Source organism: Myotis nattereri (genome assembly GCF_964212035.1).
Source record: "Myotis nattereri genome assembly, chromosome: 3".
Lineage (NCBI taxonomy): Eukaryota > Metazoa > Chordata > Mammalia > Chiroptera > Vespertilionidae > Myotis > Myotis nattereri.
This window is the reverse complement of record NC_138077.1, coordinates 185,892,121-185,918,447: the sequence shown is the minus strand read 5'-3', so window position 1 is coordinate 185,918,447 and position 26,327 is coordinate 185,892,121. Positions and strand designations below refer to the sequence as shown.

The following is a 26,327-nucleotide window of genomic DNA, read 5'->3' as shown; positions in this document are numbered from 1 at the left end:
CATTTCTTTCTAGGACCTTACTCTTCCCAAATGCTAGGAGCCCAGGGTCTGGCTGTCCTCCTGCTCTCCACGGGGCTGCTCCTTCTCAGCGTGTTCTAAGGTGTTCACCAGAGCAGGCCTGAGTCGCCTGCTCTTCCCACTCTGCACCACCCTCCAGGCCACTTGCAGCACCTCCATGACAGCCTCTGTGCTGATTTTCTGACCTCCCTCTCCAGCCCAGACACCTTCCTGGGCTTCTGACCCCACTCTCCAGCTGAACTCTCCAGGCTGGCATGTTGCCCAATGCCAGGGAATGCCATTCACACAGTGTACATGCTCCTGAACATCACTCCCAAATCCCACAGGACCTAACTCAGATTGAGCCTGGTTGAAGCTGAGTGCACCATCTTCCCCAGGGCTCCCCCAGCCTGGAAGTTCCCCATCTCGGGGGAGAGCTGTCTGCCCAACCAGAAATCAGGCATCGTTTGACTCTCCCTTCTCCCTCATCCCCCATGTCCAATCCACAACAGTGACTCTAGTCCCAGTGACTCTATATGTGAACTCATCCTTTCATCCTTTCCCCTCCAACCCCACTGCCCTCTTCTCTCTCCTGATTTGAGTCAGACCAGCACCTCTAGGCTGGCCACTGACCCCCCCCCCTCATTGTTATCCCCTCTGCCCATTTGCCTCCCCATCATCAGGTAACCTTTCCATCTCTGAATTGTGGCCACACTAAACTGCTTTTGGTTCTGGAGCCCACAGGATCTCTTGTCTTTGGGCTCTGATCATGCCGTTCCCGTGTCCTCTCTCTGAAGCCCTTCCCTTCCCAATGCCAACTCGTCTTTTAAGGCTCAACTGAGACAATACTCCCTCCAGACATCTTCCCTGACTCCTCAAGCACGGGATAAATGTAGCTGTGTTATTTGTTCCCACAACACACCCCTGGCTCCTCCATTCATTATAGCTCTGATCTATCACCTATTTAATTATCTGTGTACCCCTTGAGCCTCTAAGTTCCTTGAGGCAGAGATTATACCTATGTCGCTCTCTATGGCAGCCCCAATGCTTGGTACAAGACCTATTACAGCCCGGCTGGCATAGCTCAGTGGTTGAGCGTCGACCTATGAACCAGGTGGTCACAGTTTAACTCCGATCAGGGCACATGCCTGGGTTACGGGTTCAGTCCCCAGGGGGTGGGGGGACATGCAGGAGGCAGCCAATTCTCTATCATCATTGATGTTTTTATCTCTCTCTCCCTCTCTGAAATCAATAAAAATATACTTAAAAAAAAAACTTGTCACATGGCAAGTGCTCAATAAATCTCCCATGGAGGAATGAGTGAGTGGGAGGATGCAGGAGGAAAAGTTTACATACCTTTTCTCATTTACTCCTCACAAGAAAACCATGGGATGGATGGGTGCTATTATCCTGTGATCTAGACCAGGAAAGCAAGGCTACAGAGGTTTAAAACATGCCCAAGGTCATGGGCTGATTAAAAAAAAAACAAACAAAAAACCCCAGCAGGGAATGAATAGAATCAAATAGAAATGTATGTACCTTCAAAGGCTTCCTGTCCACAACCCCACCCTGTTTACTCAAGACCTTTTCCCTTTCTGACTCTGTTTTCTCATCTGTAAAATGGGAACAAAAGTCATACTAACACAGAACCTAACACTACAGGTTCTCAGTAAATTGTGCCTTCTCTCCCAACTCTGAGGCTTATTCAGGGCGGAATTTCCCCAGGCCTGAAACTTCCTGCATGCACCAGAAACAGGTGCAGAGCTCCAGTCACATCCCCAGCGGCCAAAACTCAGTAGGCGTTCAACCAAAGTGTGTTGAGCAGACAGGCATCAGGGAATGCTGACACATTCCCAGACACAAAGCCACAGTAGGGACTCAGACACTGGAACCCCCGCCCCAGGATCCCTGCCAGTTTATCCTCCTCCCCCACCACCCTCCCCTGTTAGCCCAAGGCGCGGGAAATATTTAAAACAATTTTATTCATGAAAATATGCTGTACAATGCACTCTACACGGCCTCGACACGGCACACACGCACACGCACACGCTGACTGACGGCACGGCCACGGTACACAGCCTACGAAATGCGCCAGGGACGCCGCGCCCACAGCCCGCCCCGACCCGACACTTATAAATATGGGAGAGAGGAGCCAGGACTGGCACGGAGAAAGGGGTGCTGGGTTTGGGGTGTGGATCCAGAGCTGAGGCCCGCTGGAGAGGCTGTGACCTGTTCTTGGGGGAGTGGGGGGGCGGGGGGGTTTGTAGGGACTGCAAAGAGCAACTGACTCGGAGAGAGAAGGGGAGAAGCTAGGATTGATTGACAAGGGTGGGAGGGAAGGGTTGAACCATGGGGGTGGAGGGTCAGAGGGGGGTTAGGGCTAAGGACAGTTCGGGGTGCACAGCCAATAGGTAGCTGTGAGTGTGTTTTCTGGAAGGGGTTGCTGGCTTTCGGTGGGTAGGCTAAGACCAGTGGAAAGTGTCAACTGGGGGAGGCGATTCACCACCTACCGCGAGGGACCCTGCAAAGGAAACTTGCAGATTCAGAGACGCCCTCGCTCACCTCCCCCATCTCCGGGTAGGCTTCTCCAACCAGCGCAGCCCATCTCACTCCTCCCCACTCCCACCCCGTCCGGAATTCAGCCTCCACCCCCAGGCTGCCTGCCCCGGGAGTAGGGGGCGCGGCTCTCGGGAGTCTGGGCAGGAATGTGGGGTGCCCCAGCCCCTCCCTACCACATCCCTCAGCAGCCAACGTCTGAGAGATGTCTCTAGCAGGGCTGGGGCTGTCTCCTGGATCCTCCGTGGAGCGGAATCAGGGGGATGGGGACCCGGGGATCGGGACGGGAGGACAGAGGCCCTCTGGGGGCGGGGCTGGCACCCGGGGCGCCGCGGGCGGCCCTCAGCCCGGCACCCAGCTCTGGTTGGGGGGAGGGGCCCCGGCCAGGCCGGGCGGCGGCGGCGGCAGTGCCGAGTCGAAGTTGAAGTCCATTTCGTCGCTGTCCATAAAGTCGTTGAGGATGATGGACTCGACGTCGCACTCCAGGCTGCCGCTGAACATGTCGAGGTCCAGGTCGGCCGGGAAGCGGTCCGGCGCCGCACCCAGAGGCCCGGCGGCCGCGGCGTAAGGCCCGGGCAGTGCTTCCAGCAGGAGGCCGCCGGGCGGGCCCCCGAAGGCGGCCGCGTGGCCAGGAGGCGCCAGGCCCGCGGTGCCCGCCTCGCCGGGCTGCGTCATAAGGCTGATGGGGTGGGCTAAGGCACTGCGCGAGGGCACCGGCGGCGCGTACGGGGCCGCGCCCTTGCCAGGGTAGGCGGCGGCCGCGCCCGCCAGCGCGAGCTCCCCGGGCGCGCCCAGCACCGGGCCGGGGCGGGGTGCGGGCGGCGGCGGCGGCAGCAGCGGGGGCAGCGCCCCGGGGCGGAAGGGCGGGGCGGCCGGCGCGAAGCTGGCCTGCTTATTCTCTTGGATGGTCTGCATGGGCAGGCGTCGCAGCGCGCCCAGCACCGGCGGCCCGAAGCCCCCACCCCCGCCGTAAGCGCCGCCCTTGCAGCTGCCGAAGTAGGCGGGCGTCCCGGCGCGGACCCGCGGCCCGTACGCGTCCTGCGCGCCGTCCAGCAGGGCCTCGGGCATCCCCGCGCTGCTGCCGTGCAGGCCCATACGGCCTCCCAGCTCCGCCAGGCGGGGCAGTTCCCCGGGGCAGCGCGCACCTAGCGCGGGCGACAGCGCGCTCGCGGGACTCGGGTACATGAGCGGCGACGACGGCGTCAGGGCCTCCAGGGCCTCGTCGTCCTCCAATTCGGCCGCCTCCCCGAGCAGGGGTCTCCCGCCACTGCGAAAGTCGGCCCACGCCTCGTAGTCGTCGCTGGCGTGTGAGGCTGGGCTGGTGGCCCACTTGGCCGCGGCAGGCACAGGCCCTGGGGCTGGTGCGCCCGGGGAGCTGTCGTCGGGGCTTCGCTCGGGTGCCTGCAGTTGCTTCTTCTTGCTTGCCTTGCCCTTGATGCGCAGGAACTTGGCCCCATTGTCCATGGACACGGCCCTGCGCCGCGGGGTCTTGCCGGTCTTCCCGCCCTCGGGGTTCAGCATCCACCAGGAGCTCTTGCCTGTGCCTTCGTTCTGCACGCGGATGAAACGGGTGTGCAGCGACAGGTTGTGCCGGATGGAGTTCTGTGGCCAGAGACAAGGACATGGGTCGGGGAGTGGGAAGTGAGGAGGCCATGAGTAAAGATGGGGTAGTGATGGAAAGAAGCGGGGGGGGGGGGGGGGGGGAGGAAATAGAGAAAGAAGAGGATAAGAGAATGGAAAAAAGCCAGAAGGGGGAAGGGGAGGAAATAGGGGAGATGAAAAGGTGAGTGGGGGAAGGGATTAGGGGTGAGGAAGGCAGGGGTAAGCATCCGGTCAGACAAACTCATAATACCCATCCAAGACCCCTAGAACCACATCATCCCGCCCCGCCCCCGCCCCCGTCCCCGCAGGCACTGCCCAGAGGGTGGGGCCAAGCTTTGGGCGGGGCCTTTCCTGGGAGGCATGGCCAACCCTGAGGGCTGCTCTCAAGGGTCTGCAGCAGGAGAGCAAGATCCCCTCTCTGACTCAGCCAAGCCCCACCGCGGGGCTAGCCAGGCTGCCAGCCCCCGCGCCCCCCACCCTCCACCCCCCAGCAGATTATGTAAGGGCTCATGCTGCTGTGGCTCATTTGTCCGCCCCCCTCCTTCCCCAGTCTGGCATGGCGCCAGGAGCCCGAAAACCCAGGGCTCCAGAAATCAATCTCGTGGTGACTGATTAAGCCCTGTTTAGAACTAATTGCTCTTTCGTGTGTGGGGAGAATAAATTACCTGCTTTAATTTCGTGTCTTTAAAATGCAACTGCAGGTAGAGAAGACTGTTAACCCTTTGCTGGGAGGGCCTGGCCAGGGGAAGCAGAACAGGTTGGGCATCCCCAAGGTGGGTAGAGGCCTGACACTTTGCAGAGATTTCCCCCAACTCTTCTGAGCTTCTGTGAACTCCACAAAGACCTTGGATTCCAGCAAAACACATCCATGGGCTTGGAGACCCCCGACCCCATTTCTGCTCAGTGCCCCACCTTCAAGCCAGCCCCGCTCTCTGGCCTGCCTTCTGGGTTGCAGCCCACCCTAAAAAGCCCCTTCCTGGTGAAATCTTCACAGATCTCCACAAAGCAGGTGGCATGATGTCCACTTGCAGATAAGAAGACCAAGGCTCAGAGAGGTGGCTTACCCGGGGCTACACAGCCTTTCTGCTGTCCCGGGCACTTCCCTGGGCTTCACCCTTTGTTACCCCTGCACATACCCTATTCTAAACGTCTTTTGTGCCAGTCTGTACTGCTCCCCACATGACTGCCTGCTTTTGCCAGGCCTGTCCTGGGGACAGAGGAAGGCAGGGGAGGCCACAGCTGACTGACTTCACAGGAACTTATTGGGCCTCCCACCTGGTGACCTTGACCTCCTGGCTCAGGTATTGCTGTGGAAACAGCATGGGCTTGGGTATCAGAAGGCTGGTCAGGATGCCTGGCTTTTTTCAGCCACTTAACTATATGACCCTGGGCTATCTGTTGCCTTAAGCTCTATGAGCCTCAGTACTTTAGTGAGCTACCCTAAAAAAAAATGGGTGATATTCAATAACCACCTTAGAACACACCAGGTGTTCATAAACAGTTAAATCCCTCACCCTGTCCAGAAGACCCTCACCTGTTAGATCACCCATAGACCGGCTCTGTCTCTACCTCCTTGATATTATGCTGAATGTAACTGTGCTGGGCACCAATAACTCTGGAGAGCTGGCATTAGCCATCTCAGGTACCAGAGTGTGGAGGCCCAGAGGCATGATGTAACTTGCCCATGGTCCCATAGGCAGCAATGCCAGGTACCACTCCAGATCTGCCCAGCTCATGGGCCTGCTCATAGCTCTTTATCCACCCAGCCCTGTAACCACTGAGCCACGAGGGCTCTCCCTCCTGCCCCCTTCCCGTCAGTGTCCAGAAGGAAGGGTCCTTTCTGCTGCCCAGGGTGCCCTCCCTCAGCCTGAACTCCTGACCCTTCAGGGCCCCAGGTGCCCTATCTCTGGCACTTTCTGGTCTTGGTAGGCGACAGCTGGATCTCCAAGGCCCCCCCCCCCCCAGTGTTGCCCTGCCTGGCTTCTCCTGGGACCCTGAGACAAGGGGAGCTGGACCCTCCAGGGAGTGGTACTCACCCCCTTTCCTGTTCCCGCCCCTACACCTGCTTCCCCAGCCCCTCCCCCACACCTGTGTTCAGAGGCCGCAGAGGCCCCAGTGCTCCCAAATGGGACATCGGGCTTACAGAGGCTCCACCTCCCAGCCTCTCCGGCTGAAGGCCAGTCAGGCAACACCTCTTGATTAATGTCACTATGCGCCAGCCTGGTTCTGAGTGCTCAGAGGTGGGGGGAGGAGGAAGGACATCACCAAGTACCAGCACCTCCTCGGTACTACCTGTTCAGCTCTGGGCCTTGTAAGTACTTTATCTCATGTAATCACTCTATCAAACTCCACACAAGTCAGGGATTGTGATCCCTATCTCAAGATGAGGAGCATGAGGCTCAGAGAGGTTCAGGAAGTTGCCAGGGAAGTTGCCAAGTTCACACAGTTTAAGTGGCAGAGCCAGGTATTGATTTCAGGTTAGTCTCACTGAGTCTAAAGGACATCGCATCCCACCTGGGGAGAGAGAGAGGCGTCGCAGGATTTCCAAAGCATCTTATGAAGCCAGCACTCCAGTGCTTCTCAAACCTTCCAGGTAACCATTCCCAGAAGCTGGCAGCCTGGGAAGACTGGGGGCATGTTCAAGGGTCAGAATTCCTTACACGTCTGTTTAGAACCTCCTTTTTAGAATTCAAGGGAATTTTGCATTGTTTGTCCGAATACATCCACATTTTCTGCATACAAATAAAAGTGTTTTAGATTAGCACCAAGAGCACGTGCTCTGGGCCTATGACAGTTTGTATCCTTCCCCTCTCTGTCTCCTGCCCAGCCAGGTACCCGTGGCTGCCCGAGCTCCAGCCTGAAACCTTGACTGATCAAACCCAGAGAGGAGAAAGGTCTTGCCCCAAGCCGCCCAGGACCTGGTGGCAGAGCTGGAATTGAGTCCAAGCCTCAGGATCCCTAGCTTGGTGCTCTTCCCCCCCCCCCCCCCCACCAGGCTTGATCTAGGGCAAGTCCCTCCTCCACTCTGGGCCGCAGTTTCCCTACCGGTAAACGGATGAAATGGGCCAATGGTATTCTGAGGACCTTTTTAATTTGATAATGAAAGTTCTTGGAATCATCCAGTCCAGAGGTCTTGAAACTTTTTTTAAAGTTTACTTTTTTTGTAAATGGAATCTAATGCAATACTTGAGTGTTACACACTTAAGTCATCAGGGAATAGGGGCAGAAGTGCCGGGAGCCCTCTCCCTCAGCACCCGCCTTGCACTCTCCCTTTAGGAGGGATTCTGCAGGCCAGATAGGTAGGGCAGATGGATGCCATGCCTTTCCCAGGGTCACCCAGGGAGGAGGCCCAGAGCAAGGTGAGGACCTTGGCCTCTGACTGCTGAGCTGGGCTCTACATCAGGTGTGCACCAGGGCTGTGCCCCATGAGGGAAGCCCAGGCTCCGCAGCGTAGTCTGGCTCCTCAGGGCCCAGCCACCTGGTACCAATCAGAGCTCTGGGCCAAGATCCAATGGCAAGCGCCAATCACATCTTGCCCACAAGGCCTCCTGGGAGGCCAGAGGCCACTGAGGTGGTGAGGGAGGCAGAGGAGGGAGACGCCTCTGCCAGGCAGCAGTAACCAGGCTCCCTCTTGGAGTCACCTAGCAACCCACCACCACAGCCACGCCCTGGCATGCCCAGGCTTCCCTGATGCCCAGAGCTGGGCGGGCTTCTAGGGCCTCATACCTCCTACACCTCCAGACAGACTTGCGGCGGGTTCCCAGGAGAAACAGAACCTGTCTGATTCAGGCTCAGGGAGACAATTAGGGGCAGAGAGAAGGGACAGTGGCCATCTTTTGTCCATCCTACTCTCCCTCAGAACCTGGTCCAGGGAGGCCAGTCTCCAGAGGCCTCATCCACCAGAAAGAGGCTGGTGCAGGGCAAAGTTCATGGGCTCCTGTCTGGGTCTGAGCAGTAATGCATTCATCTGCCAGCACAACCCCAGTTTTGGCTTCAATGCGGATCTGGAGCAAGATGCTTTGAACCTCAGTTTCCTCCAATGGTAGCTGCTTCTACCCTTGCTTCCCCACAGCTCTCCACTATGCAGCAGCCAGTGATCCTTTCGATGATCTCAGAACACTCCAATGCACCCATCTTACTCAGAATAAAGAACAGGGGCCTGGCTAGAATCCACAAGCCCCTCTGTGACCTCTCAGACTCCTCCCCTGACATTGTCTGGCTTGATCCTCCCTCTGTCCCTTGAACCTAACAGGCATGGTTCCACCTTGGGGCCTCTGTCTCAGAGAAACACTGTTCCCCCAGATACCCACAAAAATCCCTCATCTCCTTTGAGTCTCTGTCCAGATGCCTTTCAGGAGGCCCATCCCTGGCCACTCTTTTAACAATTGCTCTTCTTCTCTGCCATTTCTTGGCCCCCTTACCTTACTCTAAATTTTTCTAAAGTCATTATCACTTTCTAAATTAATATATAATATATATATATATGCAGTATATGTATAAATTAATAAATTATATGTTGTTGATATATATAATTTATCTTCTGTATTTATTACTTATTGTCTGATTTTCCTTATATTAGAATATAAGGAAATTAGAACCTTAAAATATAAAGGGGGCTGAGGGCCCCCCTCACTTATTCATGAGGGATTTTTGTCCATTTTTTTTTTTACTGTACCCCATGAGTTTGATATATACAAGGAGTTTAATAATGTTTGAAGAATGAATGAGAGAGAGAAGGGAGGTAATAATATGTCACAGGAAGAATGAATGAGACTGGGCAGAGTAGCAGGCACATGGCAGGAGCTTCTCCAAGCTGGGCTGGGAGAAGGCAACCTAAATAAGAGACAAGTGTGGAGTGGAGAAATTCAGGAAGAGTATGACCCACGAGGAGAAAGGCAGAGAGGAATACGGCTTCCAGGAGAGGTGAAGATGGTCTCACAGGGTGAACGGAGCAGCTGCTCACTCCAGCCCCTACCCTGCACCCTCCTGCTTCTCAGATAGACTTGGTTAACCCAGGGCCTGCTGCAGCCAACGGTCCTCACAGCCTGTACCATCTGAGCCAGAAGACACTCCAGGAGCCCCAGGGGGAACAGAATACCCTCGTCTCCCTTGTGGTCAGGGTCTGATCCATTTGGTGGCAGCAGCTCATCTATCCAGCAGGACACCCTCATCTATTCCCAGGACACCCTTCGCCCACGAGCAGTAATGCATTCATCTGACAGCACAACCCCATTTATCCAGCACACCAGTCCCATTTATCCAGCAAGTACAACCTCATTTGCTAACAGCACTCTATTCACCTGATGGGCCCCCTCATTTATCCAGCAGGACACCCTCATTTATCCTCCAAGTCAGAGGCTCTCCTTCCTCTTGTGGTGTGGCTGTGTTCTCTGACGGTGCAACCCGACTGATCCAGCAGGACGTCATCTCTCCTACAAGTACACTTCATTCCCTGACAGTACAACCTCATTTATCTAATAATGCAGCCTCACCTTGCTTCCAAGTACCACCTCATTCCCTGACAGTACAACCTTATTTATCTTCCAGCACAACCTCATTTCTCCTTCCAGCACAGCTTCATTCTCTGATAGCTCAACCTCATCCAATCTTACTTCTCCAGCCAGAGCCTGTCAGATCTCTTGAGGAAGGGGAGTGAAGGAGAGAAAAGGGGTCCCACCATTCCCTGTCCCATGTCTACAGAGAGCTGTCCGGCACTATGACTATGTCCAATCTCCCCAGGTCCAAAAGGGCCCATAGACTTAGAATTCTAGGTTGCTTGGCCCGGCCAGCACTCCACCATTACCCCGCTTCCCTTTTGTCCCCTCGGGGGCTAAAGAGAGCCCAGAGCATGGATTTCCTCCAGCTCTCCAGGAGGGAAAAGATCCCAACTGATTTGATTTATAGCTTTTGCTGATTTATGTGGCATGGGTACTCCCATCGTAGCCAGTTTTAGGCTGCCAGTATGACGTGATCACTGAGTGCAAAATTGGGAAGTGTGCAAGATGGCTCTCATGAGCCAGTGCAAGCCAGCTCTAGCATACCACTGGCACATACTTCAAATACCCAGGCAAGAGACGAGCAGCACCTACTACATGCCAGACTCAGACCAGGTTCATTACATACTATTTACAAAGGGAGGAAACTGAGGCTCAGGTGGGTTAAGAAGTGGGGAAGTGATGGAGCCAGGTCTAGGCCTCTGGCTGTTGGATTCCAAAACTAGGGCTCACACCCCCAATGTGGTGGGTGGCAATGCCCTGCTGCCCACACCAGTGGCCATCCCTGCCTTGGTTCTCAAGCCAAGTTTCCTGGCTTCTAACACAGACAGGAGACCCAAGGCTTGTGCCTCACCCACTGTAAGCCCTTGCTACCTCCTGGCCTCCCTGGCACCTGGGGAATTCCAGGACCCTCCCAGTTCAGTCCAGGTTCTTGTCCATCCATCTAAGCCCCAAACCAGGTATGGGTGTCTCTCTAGGTTCCATCACTGTCCACGGTTCATCCCAGCCCCTCCCTCAGGAAACTGAGCCTGTCTACAAGATGGGGATGATGATCCAGCTCCTCCCTCAGTGCCTCCCTGAGCAGAGATCACCTGGGGGGGAGGGGGAACAGGGGGGTACAAGGGCTCTAATCCCCTCGACAGCTCCTATTTCTTCTCTTCCTCCCTCCTTACCTCTCTTCCTGCAGGAAGAAAAGTCAAGGGCAGGGGTTGGAATCCCAACTTCATCCAAGTGACCCTGGGTCTCCCCTGTAAAACAGGGTGGCAATCCCAACATCCATGAGGGAGGGCTGAGACCTGAATGAGATCCTACATGTCAAGAATCTCATCCCTCCCTGTCTCAGAGCCCCCAGGAGCAGCCCCTTTCCCATCCCGTATCCCCTACCCCACTCTGGCCTAAAAATACACACCTGTCTCAGACAGAGCCATAGACTCTCCAGGGGTTACTTGCTCTGCTGCCTGGGGTGAAACTGGGATGCTCAATCCAGGCAGGATTCCTGGCAGAAGAGGTGACCTGGGTGACCCCAGGGACCAGAGACCAAGTATAAATCCTTGGTACTAGGGCCTGTAGTAGAGGAGGGGCAGAAGGGCAGGCAGAGCACCAGAGCCACAGGTGTTGACAGGTGAGTAGGCTTAGAGTCAGCAGTGGGACAGAAGTGGGCAGCCAGAGGCCAAAAGGAATGTCCAAAGCAAGGCATTAGGTCAAAGGATAGGACCTGGCACCCCCGCCCCCACTCCAGAGACAGCACAACTCACACACCTAGCCTGGGCAGCAAATAAATCAGCAGCAGAAGTCCAAGTTCTCCCCTACATGGCTCCTCATCACCTGTGGGCTTGAGTCCAACTCCAGGATGCTATTAAAGAGCCCTTGATGCTCTTCAACTTCATCACCTCCAGTCCCTTAAGCCCATCTGAGACTCAGCCACCCAGATATCTCACACCTCCATGCCTTTGCACACTCTGTTCCCTTTGCCCTTCCAACTCTCTGCTTGACCAGTTTTTGCTGCTCCATCAGAGCTAGCTCTGTAGCTTCTTCTAGTCCCCTCTGTGAGCCCCAAAGATAACTGCTCCTACCTTAGTGCCACTGCAGAAATCTAACTGCAAACCGAGTACAACTGTGCATGAGCCTGCCGCCCCGCTTGAACTCTGTGGGCAGTCCTTAGCTCACCGTAAGCACACATAGGATGGAGCTCTCAGCAGCCACAAGCCACTCAGGGCCCGGCCATTCTGTGAAGTTTTTGTTCAGCAAAACCTCAGGCCAGAGCTCTAGGCCTCTCCCTCCCTCTGGTTTCATCTCCTGTTCATTCTGCCTCTGCCATTTCCCTCTCCCTCCCCCCCCTCCTCCCCCTCCTCCTCCTCCTCCCTCCCACCCTCCTCCCTCTTCCTCCCCCCTCCTCCCCCTCCCCCCTCCTCCCCCCCCCTCCTCCTCCTCCTCCTCCTCCTCCTCCTCCTCCTCCTCCTCCTCCTCCTCCTCGGCACCTCCTGGCTCCTCAGGAGAATTCAGCAAAGTGAGGAGGGAAAGAACCAATCATTTACTGAACATTCACCACCGGCCATGCACTCAACAATAAATCTTATTGAGTCTTTGTGACAACCCCCTCTGAGTGTATCTATTATCCCCATTTTACAGATGAGAAACTGAGGCTCCAAGAGACAAACCAACCTGCCCGAGGTCACAGGGTATACATGGTGGTGAGAATTCACACCAAGTCTCTTCCACTCTGAGATGCCCAGGGGGGAGCCTGGGCCAGGCAGAAGCCCAGGGTGGGCCTGGGATGGGGGTGGGAGGTGCTGTCCACACTGGCTCCGCAACCCCTCCACAGACTGTCTTCCCTCATCCAGGATGAAAGGAATCCCTAAGTGAAAAGCCATTCAGGCCTCTCCCTGTCTCTCCTCAGTCTGAGCCCCCTCCTCCCTCTGCACCAGCACCTCCCTGCACCCCTGCTCAGGCCCTGGGAGCAGCTGCGGTGACCTCACCCAGCCCTGCCCTGGGTCTGGCTCTGGGGAGGACCCAGCAGCTGTGCCCTAGCCCTGCTGGCTGGCTCCAGGGGGAAAAAAGGAAGAGTGGGCATGGTGCCAAGAGAACCATCTGCTCTCCCAGGGGCATGGCCACCCGCACAGACACTGGCCTCACCCCCAGAGGCTGCCCTTGGCCCCCTGTCCCCATGCCAAGGGGCTCTAGGAGCCCAGGCCAGCCCACCCAGACCGGGGCATCAGTCCTCATCTGCCATCTGTCTTCTCCTGGATACTGAGAAGTCCTTACAGGGCATGTTGGAGCATGAATGTCCGCTAAAAGATGAACAAGTGCAGAGGCCAGAGGGCAAGGCTGGGTGTGCTGAGCCCTATCTGCCCCAGCCTTGCTGGGCTAAGAGCCTGTGATCTCCTGGGGAGGGGCCTGCATCCCCTCACATCTGCTCAGCTGGCAGGTGCCTCTGGCAAAGGGTAAGCCCCTTCCCCCACAGCCCCAGCTCAGGTTACAGAGGAGGCAAGGCCAGCTGAGGACAGGGGGAGGGGACAGGAGGGGTGGAGGAGGCATCACAGCTTCCCAGAGTGTTGGGGGAGGGGGAATTCAGATCTCTAGATAGGACTCCAAGCCAGAGAGGGAGGAACCATGCCCAAGGTCAAAGCCTCCCAATGGTTAAAGAGGAGCTGGTGTCCAGGGGCAGGTAGCCCTGGGTTCGAGAATGACCTTGAGCAAATCATTGTCCTCATCTGTGAAAATACAGAACCTACACCCTGCCTGCTTGCCTCCCAAGGCCATGGGGGACGGCTCTGTGGGCTAGAAAGCAGTGGGTCAACCTAAGGGCAGGACAGAGCTTGGACATCCTAAATATCCCATACCTCAAGGACAGAAGGGAGGCAACAGAGCAGGAACCCCTCTCCCCCTGCAACACACACACACACACACACACACACACACACACACACACACCAGTGTCTCTCAGGGATCAGGGCTTAAGGACCCCAACTCAACATAGTAGTAGGGAGGTGGTTCTTTTCCTTCCCCCGGGCAAAGACTAACAGTAATGATATTTACTAAGATTTATTGAGCACTTTACAAGTATTTCTCCTATAATTCTCACAACAAAGCTTGGGCATAAGTCCTGTTATTATCCCATTTTGTAGAGGAGGAAACAGGTCCAGTTGCCCAAGGCCACACAGGGGATGCGTGGTAGAGCTAAGTATCTGCCCTTCCCTTCTTGCCTCCAAGACTCCTAACTATACTACTGTCTCGCCTCCGAAATCCTCAAGGCCACAGGCCTGGAATCTTGGCCTCTGTGAGCCTCTATCCTCTCTCAGGCTCATATTCTCTACCCCAGCACCAGGCCCACACTGGGCACTTGAGCCAGGCTCCCTGCTCCACCCTCCACACTACTCTCAAGTGATCTTTCTCCACCCCCACAGCTTGGAGTACCAGCTCCCCATTTTGGCATTCAAGGCCACTCGCCCTCAGGCCCTTGCTTGCTTCTCCAGCCTCAAGTCCTGGCCAACACAGCCAGAACTCCCAGAGTCCTGCAGGGTCTGACCTGCTTTGTCTGGTTCCCTTCCCCTTCCCCCAAACACCCTTAGCTTATTATCTGGCCTTCCATCATGACCCTGAGCAGTCTTTATCCTGAATCAAAATCCGGAGTCCTCATCTTATCTTCCCAGATTGACCCTGGGGAATCTCAAGGTCAAGGAGATGTTCAGTTCCTCTGAGCAGCACTGCACAATGGACCTGGATTAAAGTGAATGAGGACGCTGCCATCAGTCGTGGGGCCTGCAGATGGAGGGAGGAGACATCATGGGCTGGGGGACATCTTTTAAAGAGCTCTCTGAGAAAACCAGGGACCCTGGATCCACCCGTGCTCCAGACTGCAAGGGGACATCTTTTAAAGAGCTCTCTGAGAAAACCAGGGACCCTGGATCCACCCGTGCTCCAGACTGCAAGGGGACATCTTTTAAAGAGCTCTCTGAGAAAACCAGGGACCCTGGATCCATCCGTGCTCCAGACTGCAAGCCTCAGGGCCAAACTCCAAGGGAAGCAGAGATGATAGGGGCGGGACATGGTGGCGGTGGTGGTCGGGGGTCAGTTTGGAATGGCCTGGCCAGAGCACTAGGTTAGGAAAGAATGAGCCCTGGGGAGTTTCATTTCTGTCACTTACAGTGGGATACTGTGAAAGCCACTTTATATCTCTCAGCATTAGTTTCCTCATCTGCAAAACAGGGACAGTAACATATCAGCTTCACAGGATTGCTGTGAGAATGAAACGAAAGCATGTCGTGAGGGCTGAATCCTGAGCTGGAATAGTTCAGTGTGGATAAAGCAAGGGTCAGAAGATGAGAGTGGTGGGTGATGTGGCTGGAGAGGTTGACTAGGGCCAAGTGGTCAAGGCCTGGGGCTTCAGTTAAAGCCCCAGGATCGGATCCTGTGGGAACAACACTGTGCTGTACACGTGCTCTTGTCTCTCCCACCAGATGGGGAGCTACCAGAGAGCAGGGGCTGCGGCTCTCAGGTTCTTCACCACCTGAGTATTCACACTGACATTCCCCTCCATCCTGCAGCCAAAGGCTCAGTGGCAGGGCATAGCAGCCCATTCTCTTTTCCCAGTTCTGGACAGCATGACTGCTACAGTATGGGGGCTGGGGGAATGTGTTGAAGATAGGGCGGGGGGCGGGGGGCGGGGGGGGTGTGGTCAGCCCCTTGGAGCTCACTATAGGGCGTTCAATTCTCTGGAAAACCTAACAAAGAGTGAGGAGGAGGAGTGGCTCAACCTGGATGGCCTGTTTAGAGAAGAGGCTGGTCCACCCTGGAAAACAGACGGAGGCAAGAGCAAGCAGGAGCCCGGGGAAGTTACCCTCTAAGGCATCAGTTCAGAATCTGACCATCACCAGACAAACCTGTTAAAGTATAGATTCCAAAGCCCACCTGACGAGCGTCTGACATAGAGGGTTTGAGACGGGGACTCAACACCTTTACTCACTAAAAGCTTCTAGGTAACTCTGATCATCAGCCAGGTTTGCCAACAACTAAGGATTTAAGACGGACATTCTCAGGCAGACGCAGTGGGTTCCAGAATCACCTGGGAGGGAGGTCTTTGTTCAAACCACCCAAGCACCCCGCCTAGTTTCTGAGGAGTGTCCCAAGGGATCAGTTCTACAGCTGCCTTCGTGAGCATGTGACAGTGGAAGTGGGTGTGGGTTGAGAACTCCAGTGTCAGCTGCAAGGTGGCAGTGGGAAGGCAGCCTGACATCAGAGGCATCAAGGAAAGTTGGAGGGAGGGCAGGGCCTGGACAAGGCCAGCAGAGGGCCCAGGGGTCCAAACAGAGCAGTTTGGGCTTGGTTGGCTCCCAAGGGAGCTGAGGAGTCCCAGAGGGTTCTGGAGCATGTGTAAGCCTTGGGGCAGGAGGGCTGGCTGGTGTGTGGGCTGGCACTGCACGGGCATTGGGAGATGGTAGAAACAGACAGGTCTAAATCCAGGCTCAGCCTCATCCCAGTTATACTGCTGCAGCCAAGTGACTTCATCTTTCCGGGCCTCCATTACCTCAACTGCAAAATGGGGCTAAAAACATGTACCTGTTAGATCCCAGAGAATATGAAATGAGAGAATTTCATATTGAAGTGCCCACTGACTGCCTAGCACCCAGACATTATTGCTCTTAATTCTTGTTCCCCTTCCCACAAGAGGCATCCCCCTTAGAGACCAGAAAGGTTCTCTGCAAAGATGGAGGCCCTGGGGGGGAGGGTGTGGGAGGCCCCTCCCCTACACGCCACCTGGCCCCCCTCCCACCTCCACATATGGGTTGGGGGGTGGGGAGAGGCAGCAAACAGCCAAACCATCCCAAACTGGAGTTGGTTTCTATGGTAACCAGGGTGCCAGGAGGAAGGGGGTGCTCTAGATCCAGCTGTCCCCCTGAGCACCCTACCCAGGCCCCAGAGCCTCAGCTAATGCCCCCCCCCAACACCCTCCACCCCCCATCTGCCTGCTCTGGGGGCCAGCTTGGACTGCCATGAGGGCCAGGAAGGAGGTGCCCACTAACCAAGCACCTGGCCGCCATTCTTCCAGGTGGTTATTAAGACTCCTATTTCGCAGATGGATAACTGACTTGCCCCTTCATTGTGCCCAGAGTATGTTTGCCACCTGGGCACTGCCAGGGGCAGGGTGGGAAGTTCCAAGCAGGAGTCCCAAGTTCGAGTCCACCCAAACCTGTACTCATATACGTCCACCCTGAGAAATTCTATCAGTACTTTGTGTCCTCAGTCCCAACCAACCTCTCATAACTCCTAGAACCAGAGGGGTTGTCAGTCACACCCCGGAAAGAACCAGAGATCGAGTTAAGGCCCTTTGGACACTGATGAGAATACTGAGAACCGGGAATGGGAGAGAGCTTTGCTCCAGCTCACATACACTGGGTCGGGTTCCCTTATAGGTGCTCTGTCCACCCCATGCCCACTCCCAACTCCAAGCTCCAACTGACCCCAAAGGACTGAACTAGGACACCCTGAGTGATGCTCCAGGGAAATGAGTCGCAGCTGGGAGAAAGAAAGAAGTCCTAACATTAAGACCTGACTAGCAGGAGAAAGGCAGTGCCAGAGGTCATGAGCTCTCAGTCACGGGGAGTGTGTGAAGGACTGAGCTGGGGGAGGAGGCATGGAAGGGTGTGTTGGGCTCTGTGAGTCCCCCTTTCCCTGGGCACCTGAAGTCTGATCGGATGTGGAAGAACTGGACACCAGTGTGTACCAGGTTCCCAGGTACCCACCCCCACAGGCTGCAGGAGGGAGGGTGCACTGGTGAGTCAGCCACAGGTGAGGGGCGGGGAGGTGAGGAGCGGCTCTGTGATAGCTGGTTCAGCCATACCCCAGAGGCTCATGTCCACACACAGTCCAGAATCAGCCCTCACAAGACACAGAGAGCAGGGCTTCCACCGCCCCCAGGACCACACGTGGTGGCCACCACCAGCTGCCACTCAAAGAAAAGAGAAGGTGGGCTTCCAGGAAAAGCTCGCTTCTAGCCTCGATGGCACAGGGAAAGCTTACACTTGAGGGTTAGAAGGGGGTTCAACTCCCAGGCCTGCCACTTCCTAGGATGTGACCCCAGGGCAGGTCAGTTCTCCATCTGGGAAAGAGAGATCCTAATAACCACCTGGAAGGACCTGGTCAGGCGCTTGGTTAGTGGGCACCCCCTTCCGGGGCCTCTCAGCCAACCCCACCCTCGCTGGCAAAGCCCCAGCTCCAGTCAGTCCTGAGGCTGGAGTCCTCCGGCCCGAGAGAGAGAGAGAGAGAGAGAGAGAGAGAGAGAGAGAGAGAGAGAGAGAGAGAGAGAGAGGAGAGAGAGAGCCCCCAAACCGCAGAAAGTGGGGGTTGGTGGGCACTGAACTTTCGAACCGCAAACCCCACCCCACCCCCAACCCCTAGCGCCGTTCATTACCTTAACACGAGTTAAAAATAACCGTCTCATCTCTTTAAATTAGTCTGTCTGCAATTACCGCCTGGCACGGCGCTGCCCGCCATCGTCCCGCTGGAGCGGCGCCAGGTGGCAGGCGGGGCCCTCACCCTGTCTGTCGGTCTGTCGGCTTCCTAGTGCCCCCTCTTCCCCTCCCCGCAGCGAAGCTACCCCCAGGGGCCTGGGGACCCAGCTCCCCAAGTTGTGTGGGTATGGGTCCAGCACCCTGGGCTCCGGACAGCCAAGAGCGAGGGGGCGGGCGGGCTGGCGGGCGGGGAGCTGAGGGCTGGGGTGGGGGCTCCAGAGCGCGGGGGAGGGGCCTCGGGAGGCCCGGAAAGCCGGAAGGGCCCGCAGCGCCAGCGCTAGCTCGTGGGTGGGTGTGAGCAGGTGGCCGTGGGAGTCTGCCGGGCGTGCCAGCAACTGTGCCAGGAGCGGCTGGCACGGGCTTGTGCCCAGGAGGCGGGCAGCTGCCAGCCCCCCGCTCGTGCAGTGTGTTTGTGGGGGGGTTGTGAGGACACCCCCCAACCCTGGCTCACACAGCCTCTTCCCACACCCCACTAGCCCTGGGGGCTGGGGATCCCCGGAGGACAAAGAAGGAGGAGGGAGCCCTGCTCCAGCAGGCTAGGGGAGGAAAAAAGGGGGCGCCCCCTGTACTCACAATCAATGCTCAGCCCAGCTGTAGCAGGACCCTCCTCCTGGAGTCTCAGATCAGTCCCTCCTTCTAGCCCCCATTCCACTTAGGACCTATTGGCCAGCCTGGGCCGATGTGGGTAGCACACCATCCCTCCAGATCCCACCCCCCAACAGCCAGGCTGCTCCAGGCCCTGAGGGTGAAGAGAAGTCCTCATCCCTGTGCTCCTCCCCCACCAGGCCTGGGGACAAGAATGGGAGGCGCCCAGGCTTGGCCTGGGAGCTCCCAGGGGAGCTGGCAGCCAGGAAACAGGCAGAACAACTCCAGGGGCGATAAGAGACAGGAGTGCTAAGTGCTTCACCGGGACCCAGAGCAGCCTGGAAGGCTCCCTGGAGGAGTCATCAGTAGGGAAGGTGGAGCTGGAGCATCTGAGAGAAAGTGGGAGGCTCTACCTGGATGTCTGATAGCCACACTTCTGGGACACTAGAGGGATGGGGACCTCCTGTCCAAGCCCCTTCCCAGGCCTGGAGACCCTCTACTCTGAACACTATCAGCCTCTATGTTAATAGAGTTCCCAGCACCAAGGCTGGGAACTCTCTTCAGGCTTCAGCCTGGTGGGTGTACTGCGCCTGCTGCTGATCTTGCCTCCTTCGATGTGCTCGACTACCTCCCCACATCACAGGCGGGGCCACCAGGCAGAGGCCAAGCACATGAGCCCTTCCTGATCTGTCCCACTCTGCCTTTCCCGGGCCACCTCCCTGCCATCCTTAGGAGCCTTGGCTTTTAGCCTAGCATGCCCAATGGCCTCCCAGATCCAACATGCTCAATGCCACCTCCCCTGGAAGAATTTCTCCCAAGTTCTACCCCAATGAAAGCAGCTCAGATCAAGTGCCACCTTCTCAGTGAGGGCTTGCTGGGCTCCCCAAGGGATCTAACCTGCCTTCCCCATACCTCTGCCCCCACCCCTGGCCCTTCCTTCCTGTAAAACACAGGGCCTGGGTGTGGAACTGGCTGAGCCCTGATGTGTCCTAAAGGCAAGTCCAATGTCTTTCCTTTTGGTTGACTTACTCCATCTAACCCAGGGTTTAGTACAACCCAGGGATCCCAGTCCAACATTTATGTGTGTGTGTGTGGGGGGGGGGGGGGGGCGGGGGAGGAAGGAATAATGGGCCCTGGCCCCAGTCTAGGCACCTGAGGTGTACCACAGCCCTTGCTAACCAGAGGTTGGCTGGGAGTTAGGGATGGCCCCTCTACCAGGTCCCTGGAGGGACTGACTGGGAATGGGGGAAGAGGCAGCAGGGGGAGCAGGATGAGAGGGAAAAGAGGCTCCCTGGGGAGCTGAATGGAGGGAGTAGAAGGAGGATAACCACCAGGGAATGAGATGGGAAAGACCAGAGTCCCCTCTGAACAGCCCTCCCCCAGGGCTGGATGGTCTCTGCCAGGGCCTAGGTCAGGAGCCCAAGCCTGAGCCTCCCTCCCCAATGCTCCAGCCCAGGACGAGCCTTCCAGAACTCCCTCCTTCCTGAGCCCAGACCCAGGGAGAACCACTGTGTCCTGAGCAGCTTGGTGCAGTGGAAATCGCATCCAATGGGCCGTCATCCAGGGCCTGCTGCTCACTGATGGCCTGAGGAAAGTCCCCTCTCCTTCCTGGGCCTCAGTCTCACAGTCTGAGAAATGAACTCGTGGGACTAAGTTGTCTCCAAGCACATTCCAACCACATTTTAGGATTTAGACCTGCCCCTGTTGGAAAGCCATCAGTGTCCCACTCCCACACCCAGCGCCAGCAGGACACTATCTCAGAAGCTCTGTGGGGCATGGGAGGGAGAGACCCCAGGACTGGAGTCCAGCTTTCCCATCTACTGACGGTGTGACCTTGGGCAGTTCACTCCTCCACGCGTGCCTCAGTGTCCAGCTCTGTACATGGTGACAATAAAACCCCCCTCAGGGACTGATGAGAGCCTTTAAGGAGACACCTGGCACAGATGCCTGAAAGTGTCTGGCACAGGCTTGGGCCTGAGAGCCTCAATGAACTGCAGTTCTCTCCTAGCTTCCAGCTTCAGGTCCCCTCTGGGCATCTTCCCCCATCATCCCTAATCCGGCAAGCCCAGTGGGAGCGCCACCTCCTGTAGCAAGCCCTCCTGGCTTACTCTGGCCCACAGCCTCAGCATCCTTTGCACCATCCACCCATTTCTTCCCCTTTTCGCCAGAGAGCACTGGTGGCTCCTCAGTGCCAGGCTCTGCCGCTGGGTGCTGTGGGCACAGAGATTACTCCGACACTGCCACTGTCTTCCACAGGCAGGGTGGGGAAGGGAAACGAGATAGGACACAAAAGACTAAGACCTCTGACAGGCAGGGAGAGGACCAGAGAAGAGGGGTTCCTAAGCTAACTAAAAAGGGTTAAGGAAGGTTTCCAGGAAGAGGCACCTGAACTTTGCCCTTCAGAACAAGGAATATAGCTACAGGGAGAAGTAAAAGGTGGGACAGTGCATGGGGAGCAGGAAAGGAGGTGGGAGCAAAGCCCAAGGGCAGGACACACTTGGGAGGAGTAAGTGTTCCAATGGGAGCTGACCCCAAGGGGACTGGAGAGGCTAGGGAAGAGGCTCGTGTCTGGTCCTCCACCCTGTGACCCCACCCCACAGTGGCCTGAGAGCCATAGGCTCCCAGGTCAGAGCACCCACGACCCCTATAATGCAGCCACTGGGCATCTAGTGCTGTCCATGCCAACAAGCTTGCCACCCCCCCCAACTGGCACACCTCCTCTGACCCTGTCTGCAGCCACCACCAGGCACAGCCCCCTCCCTCCATTTAGGCATGCCTCCCTGGCAGAGATCCTCCTCTCCCATAGGGAGTCTGACAGCTCACAGACCTTAGGCACAGTCCCTCCATCCCCAACTTCCTATCCCCGCCCCCAAAACATTGACTATTCCCATTCCCCACAAGAGGGTCTGGAAGGCATAATCCAGTCAAGCCCCTGTCCTCTCCCAAGATGGCTCTCCCCTTTCCCCTGGCTGGCAGTGAGGCTTCCCTTGGGGTGCCCCTGCCCCTCCCCCACTCCCACATGCATCTGAGCTCAGAAAGCCTGGGAAGTGGAAGACAGCCTGGGGTAGGCAGAGACAGATCCCCAGCCCTCAGTGCCATGCCCTAACTCCAGCAGCAGTCAGCACCAGCCCATCATACTGATCAAAGCAAGGGGGACAGCAGCTGCCCCATGGAAAACTCAGATCCCAGGTCACCTGACAAGTCCCCCCACCCCAGACTAGCTGGTGCCCTAAGGTGAACTCCTGGCTCCACAGGAAGGGCTGTGAGCTGAAGGTTGCACTCCTCACCCTGGGGTCAGCGCCAGGCAGGGAAGTGGGGAAGATTTGGGGGGAATGCAGCCACTGACCCAAGTCATGATGCCAGCTCTTTAAGGAGGGTGCCCTGGTGGAGAGGGTAAAACAAGAGTAACTCAAAGCACACTCATGGGGTCAGAGGAGGCTCCCCACTGTCCGAAGCCTGGGAATGGGTTCCTCTGCGATGCCTCCAGGGATGGGCTGGGGGTGTCCTTCAGGGGTGCCTCAAAGTGGCAGTCAGTCCCTTGTTACCCCAAGAGACCTCCCATCCCGCATCCAGAATATGCACACAGCTGCTCCCAGCACGCCCCCTCCTGTCTGCTGGCCGGCCCCACGCCCTGGGCTCACACTCCTTGACCCCTGGGGGTGCCCCGGGGCGGGGGGGCCTCCCTCCCGCCGGCTCGCCCGGAACCCAGACGCACAGAGCTCCCTCTGGAAGCCCTAGCCAAGGAGCCCAGCCCCTCTCCCCTGCCGGACGCCCCCACCTTCCAGCCGGCCGAGCTGTTGCTGTCGCCTTTATCCTTGAAGTAGGGCACGTAACGGACCATCCAGTCGTAGATCTGAGAGAGCGTGAGCCGCTTGTCCGGGGCGCTCTCGATGGCTTTGGTGATGAGGTCGGCATAAGACAGGTTCCCCCACGCGTTCCGCCGAGAGCTCTTGGCTTTCCGCAGCGGTCCGACCTCCGCTCCCAGTGGCGGCGCTGGGGCCATCGCCGGGGCCGTCGCCCGGCGCTCCAGCCCGCAGTCCTCGGCGCCCGCAGCTACCCCTGGACCCAGCGCTCGGTCTTCGTCGCCAACCAGGTCGGGCTGCGGCAGGGGCCAGGTACAGGAGCGCGGCCGGCTTTGCGGCGCGAAGTCCGGGTCCACGTCCACCTGATGCGCTCGCAGCTTAGCAGCCATGGTCCCGCCCGGCTCGGGCGAGGAGGGAAGCTCCGGGGAGGGTGGGCGGGCGGCTCCGGGATCTGCACGCCCCGGGGAGGCCCGCGGGAGGGGTCCCTGGCGGCGCCGGCTCAACCGCGGGGCGCCATGGGCCGGGGCACGGAGACAGAGGGCTGGTGTCGCTGGAAAGCCCAAAGGGAGGGAAAGACCAGAGCAGTGAGGGGGCGGCGGCCCCGGAGCCCAGCGAGCACACACCTCGCCCAGCTCCGCTTCTAGCACCTGCCGCCCGCCTGAACCTGCAGCCACCACCGCCACCGTCGCTGCCGCCGCTCACCGGGCGCCGGCCCCGCGCGCGGGCCCCGGTCTCCTGGGACGAGGCCGGATTGCACCATGCCGGAGCCCGAGCCCGTGCGGGAGCCCGCACCGCCGCCGCCCCGTGAATGCCGCCGCCGCCGCCGCCGCTCCGGCTCCAGCGCCAGCTCCCGCGCCTGCCGCGCTCAGCGCCGGCTGCACCTCGGGATGGGCGGGGGACCGAGAAGGGGCGGGTCCGGCGGGGGCGGGGGCGGGGCGTACCCACTAGCAGCCACGGAATCCTGGGCCTGCCCGGTACCCCGCCCGCGGGCCGGGGGGTGGTGGAGACGCGGGGCGCGCGACTCGGGGCGACCCCACCGCATCCCCTGCAAGCAACAGCGCCGCCTATGGAGCAGTGGAGGAGTGGCGGGCGCGACCCCGCCCCCTGCTCGGCTCTAGGGGAGGGGGCGCGGGGCGTGTCCCTAGCGCCCTCATTGGTTCGCAGCAGGGCTGTCCCACCCACGGACTCGGCAGGATCCCTCCCAGAAGCGCGTCAGCGGGTTATTGTTACAACCCTGGGTTTCCCCGGGCAACGAGGATGGGGCGGGACTCAGAGCACTTGACCCCGCCTTCTACTCTCGAAGGGAATGCCCAGCCCCTGACTCTGGATCCCTGGTGTTTCCAAGTCTTAGAATCCTGATGGGGCGGATGGTGGAGCTCTCCTTTGTGCCCTAGACTGGGCTGGGGAAAGAATACCAGGGTTCTGGGCCAGGCTTTGCCACATTTCTAGCTTCTCCACCTGCAACGAGGTCTTCATCCGCTCTTAGGGTACCTGTGGACATAGTTTTAGAGCCTCGATTCTCAAAGTTCAAAGTGTAGCGGAATCCACCTGAAGAGCTTGTGAAAACATGTTGCTGGACCTCACAGGGTAAGCCTGGGTTGGGGCTGGAGACTTTGCATTTCTAACAAGTTCCCAGGTGGTGCACGGAGGACTACACTCTGCAAACCACTGGTTTAAACTCTGTGGGATGCTCTTGCAAGAGCTGTTGGAAGAGACACTTGCCCCAAAATTCATCCTATATGGGGAGAAGCTTCTCATTCACTTAACAGATTGATTGAACACCTTTGATGCTCCAGGCACTGTTCAGGGCACTATGGCAAGAGCAGCAGCAGAGACAGATGGGGTTCCTAGCATAGGCTAGGGGAAGAGTCAGATGTTTATCAGATCATCATATGGCCTCAGAAGCGAGGCTGGCTGAGAAGTTGGGCAGCCCATGACCTCATCCCACAAGGTTCTAGGCTAGGTCACTATACCACCTGCCTGCCTTTGCTCAGAGTATGCCCTCTGCCTGGAACACCCTTTCCCCTCCTACAGGACATGATCAGAGATTCCCCCATTCTTCAAAGCTCAGCTCAAATGTCACCTCATCCCTGACACCTTCTCTAACCCCAACTCCCAACACTTGTCTCTGTTCCTTGCTTGCCCACACTACTTCCTGTTCTTCCAGCCATGCCTTATGTCCCTTTAGGACAATATTTCTTTTTTGCCCATCAGGAAACTGAGGCCCAGAGTGGGGAGGTGACTTGCCCAGATGGGATGGGCAGGACTAGAATCCCAAGCCATCAGTCATTACCAGACTCCTAGAGAAGCTGCAGACGGCAACTGGCAAGAGTTCTCTGGGATGTGAGAGGCTGGGCCCAGGCCATGGGAGACAGCCTCTGTCAGAAATTCCTTCCCTCCAACTGCAGTCCCAAGGAGTAGGGCTAAGGGTATGGGTGGGGGTGGGGCTAAGGGGGCCCCTCCTCACCCCCTGGGGTGGAAGCAGGCCCAGCTTGCAAATGCCTGGCATGGCATCTTCCTGAGTCACATCCCCATAGGCAAGGGTGGGCATGGGAACATTCAGCTATCCCCCTACCCCTCTGCATAATGCGCATACTCTCCAGGTGGTTTTGGTTAGAGTCACAAGGGCTCTGAAATCACTGCTGTACCCCTTCCCCATATGCCCTCCCTGCCTGGGGAGCTCACCCTGGGAGCTGCCCTCTCTGGTACTCTGGAGGCCAGGCAGGCCTCTTGCCAGTCTTCAGCCCTGGCCCAGCCTGCTCTGTGAGATGGAGGCCTGCTGGGGGCCATACCAGAGCTGGGAGGATCCTTAGCTGGGGGCCCTGGCACAGGCTGCCATTGCGGGGCTGGAAAGCCAGGTTGGCAGGGACACCCTGACTCAGGCTGACTCAGACTCTGCCTAGGCCCTTGCCCCACCCAGTGTCCACAGCTGCTGCCTGACTCTCCTCTGGGACCCACATCTGGCACACTCAGCCCCCCTCCACGTACACACCCACCATGCCACACACTGACACTCATTCTTCTTTACTCACAACTTGGCCCCTGCTCACAATTCATTATGAGGCAGTATAACAGTGATTAAGAGTGTGGGCAAGCTACTTAACTGCTCAAAGCCACTATTTCCTAATCTATAAATGAGTGTCATCATAGCACTGACTTCATAGGATATTTGAAGAATTCAATAAGATCATGAATATCAGCACCAGGCTCAGAGTAAGTGCTCAATAAAAGCTTGCCGTTTTTATTACTGTTGGTGTTGCTCCTGCATATATATCTTCCCTGTGTACTTGTCCCAACTCACACTGCCCCATCTGCTCTCACCACGCACACACTTGTGCCCACTCACACACCTGGGCTCACATGCACACTTGCATATGTCCCTTCCACTTGCATCCCAATTGCACAGGCCGGAATCTTCTTATGGTTCTTGGCCCCAGGACTCTCTCTCAAATTGCCTTCTCCTCCCTCCCCTTCCCTCCACTCCCTTCCCCTCCCCTCCCCCATGCTTGCTCTCAGCCTGCCATTTACCCTCCCCAACACTCCCACATTCATTCCTGCTCACAAACAAGCCCCCACTTGCTTACCCTTGCATTCCTCCCCTTTCACACACACATTTGCTTCTGCTCACACTTTCCCAGGCTTAAACATGCTCAAATTCCAATGCATGCACACTCTCTCGCTCACACACAGACATGTGCTTTACCCACTCAGCTCCAACTTGGATCACAAAACTGGTACACGTACACCCAAACAACCCCAGTGCATGCCTCAGTACCTCAGCC

The 26,327-nt window shown here is 57.3% G+C and overlaps 1 protein-coding gene across 1 annotated transcript; it reads right to left on the bottom strand.

Moving 5' to 3' along the window:
• Window positions 1-1,960: 1,960 nt before the first annotated feature.
• On the bottom strand, window positions 1,961-22,934 carry FOXO6 (forkhead box O6; the record flags this gene model as incomplete). The annotated part of the gene is made up of 2 exons (XM_081087699.1): window positions 1,961-4,155; window positions 22,521-22,934. 2 exons carry the CDS (start codon window positions 22,932-22,934, stop codon window positions 2,896-2,898), a joined length of 1,674 nt encoding a protein of 557 aa, XP_080943825.1. The 3' UTR covers window positions 1,961-2,895.
• Between the last annotated feature and the right edge of the window lie 3,393 nt (window positions 22,935-26,327).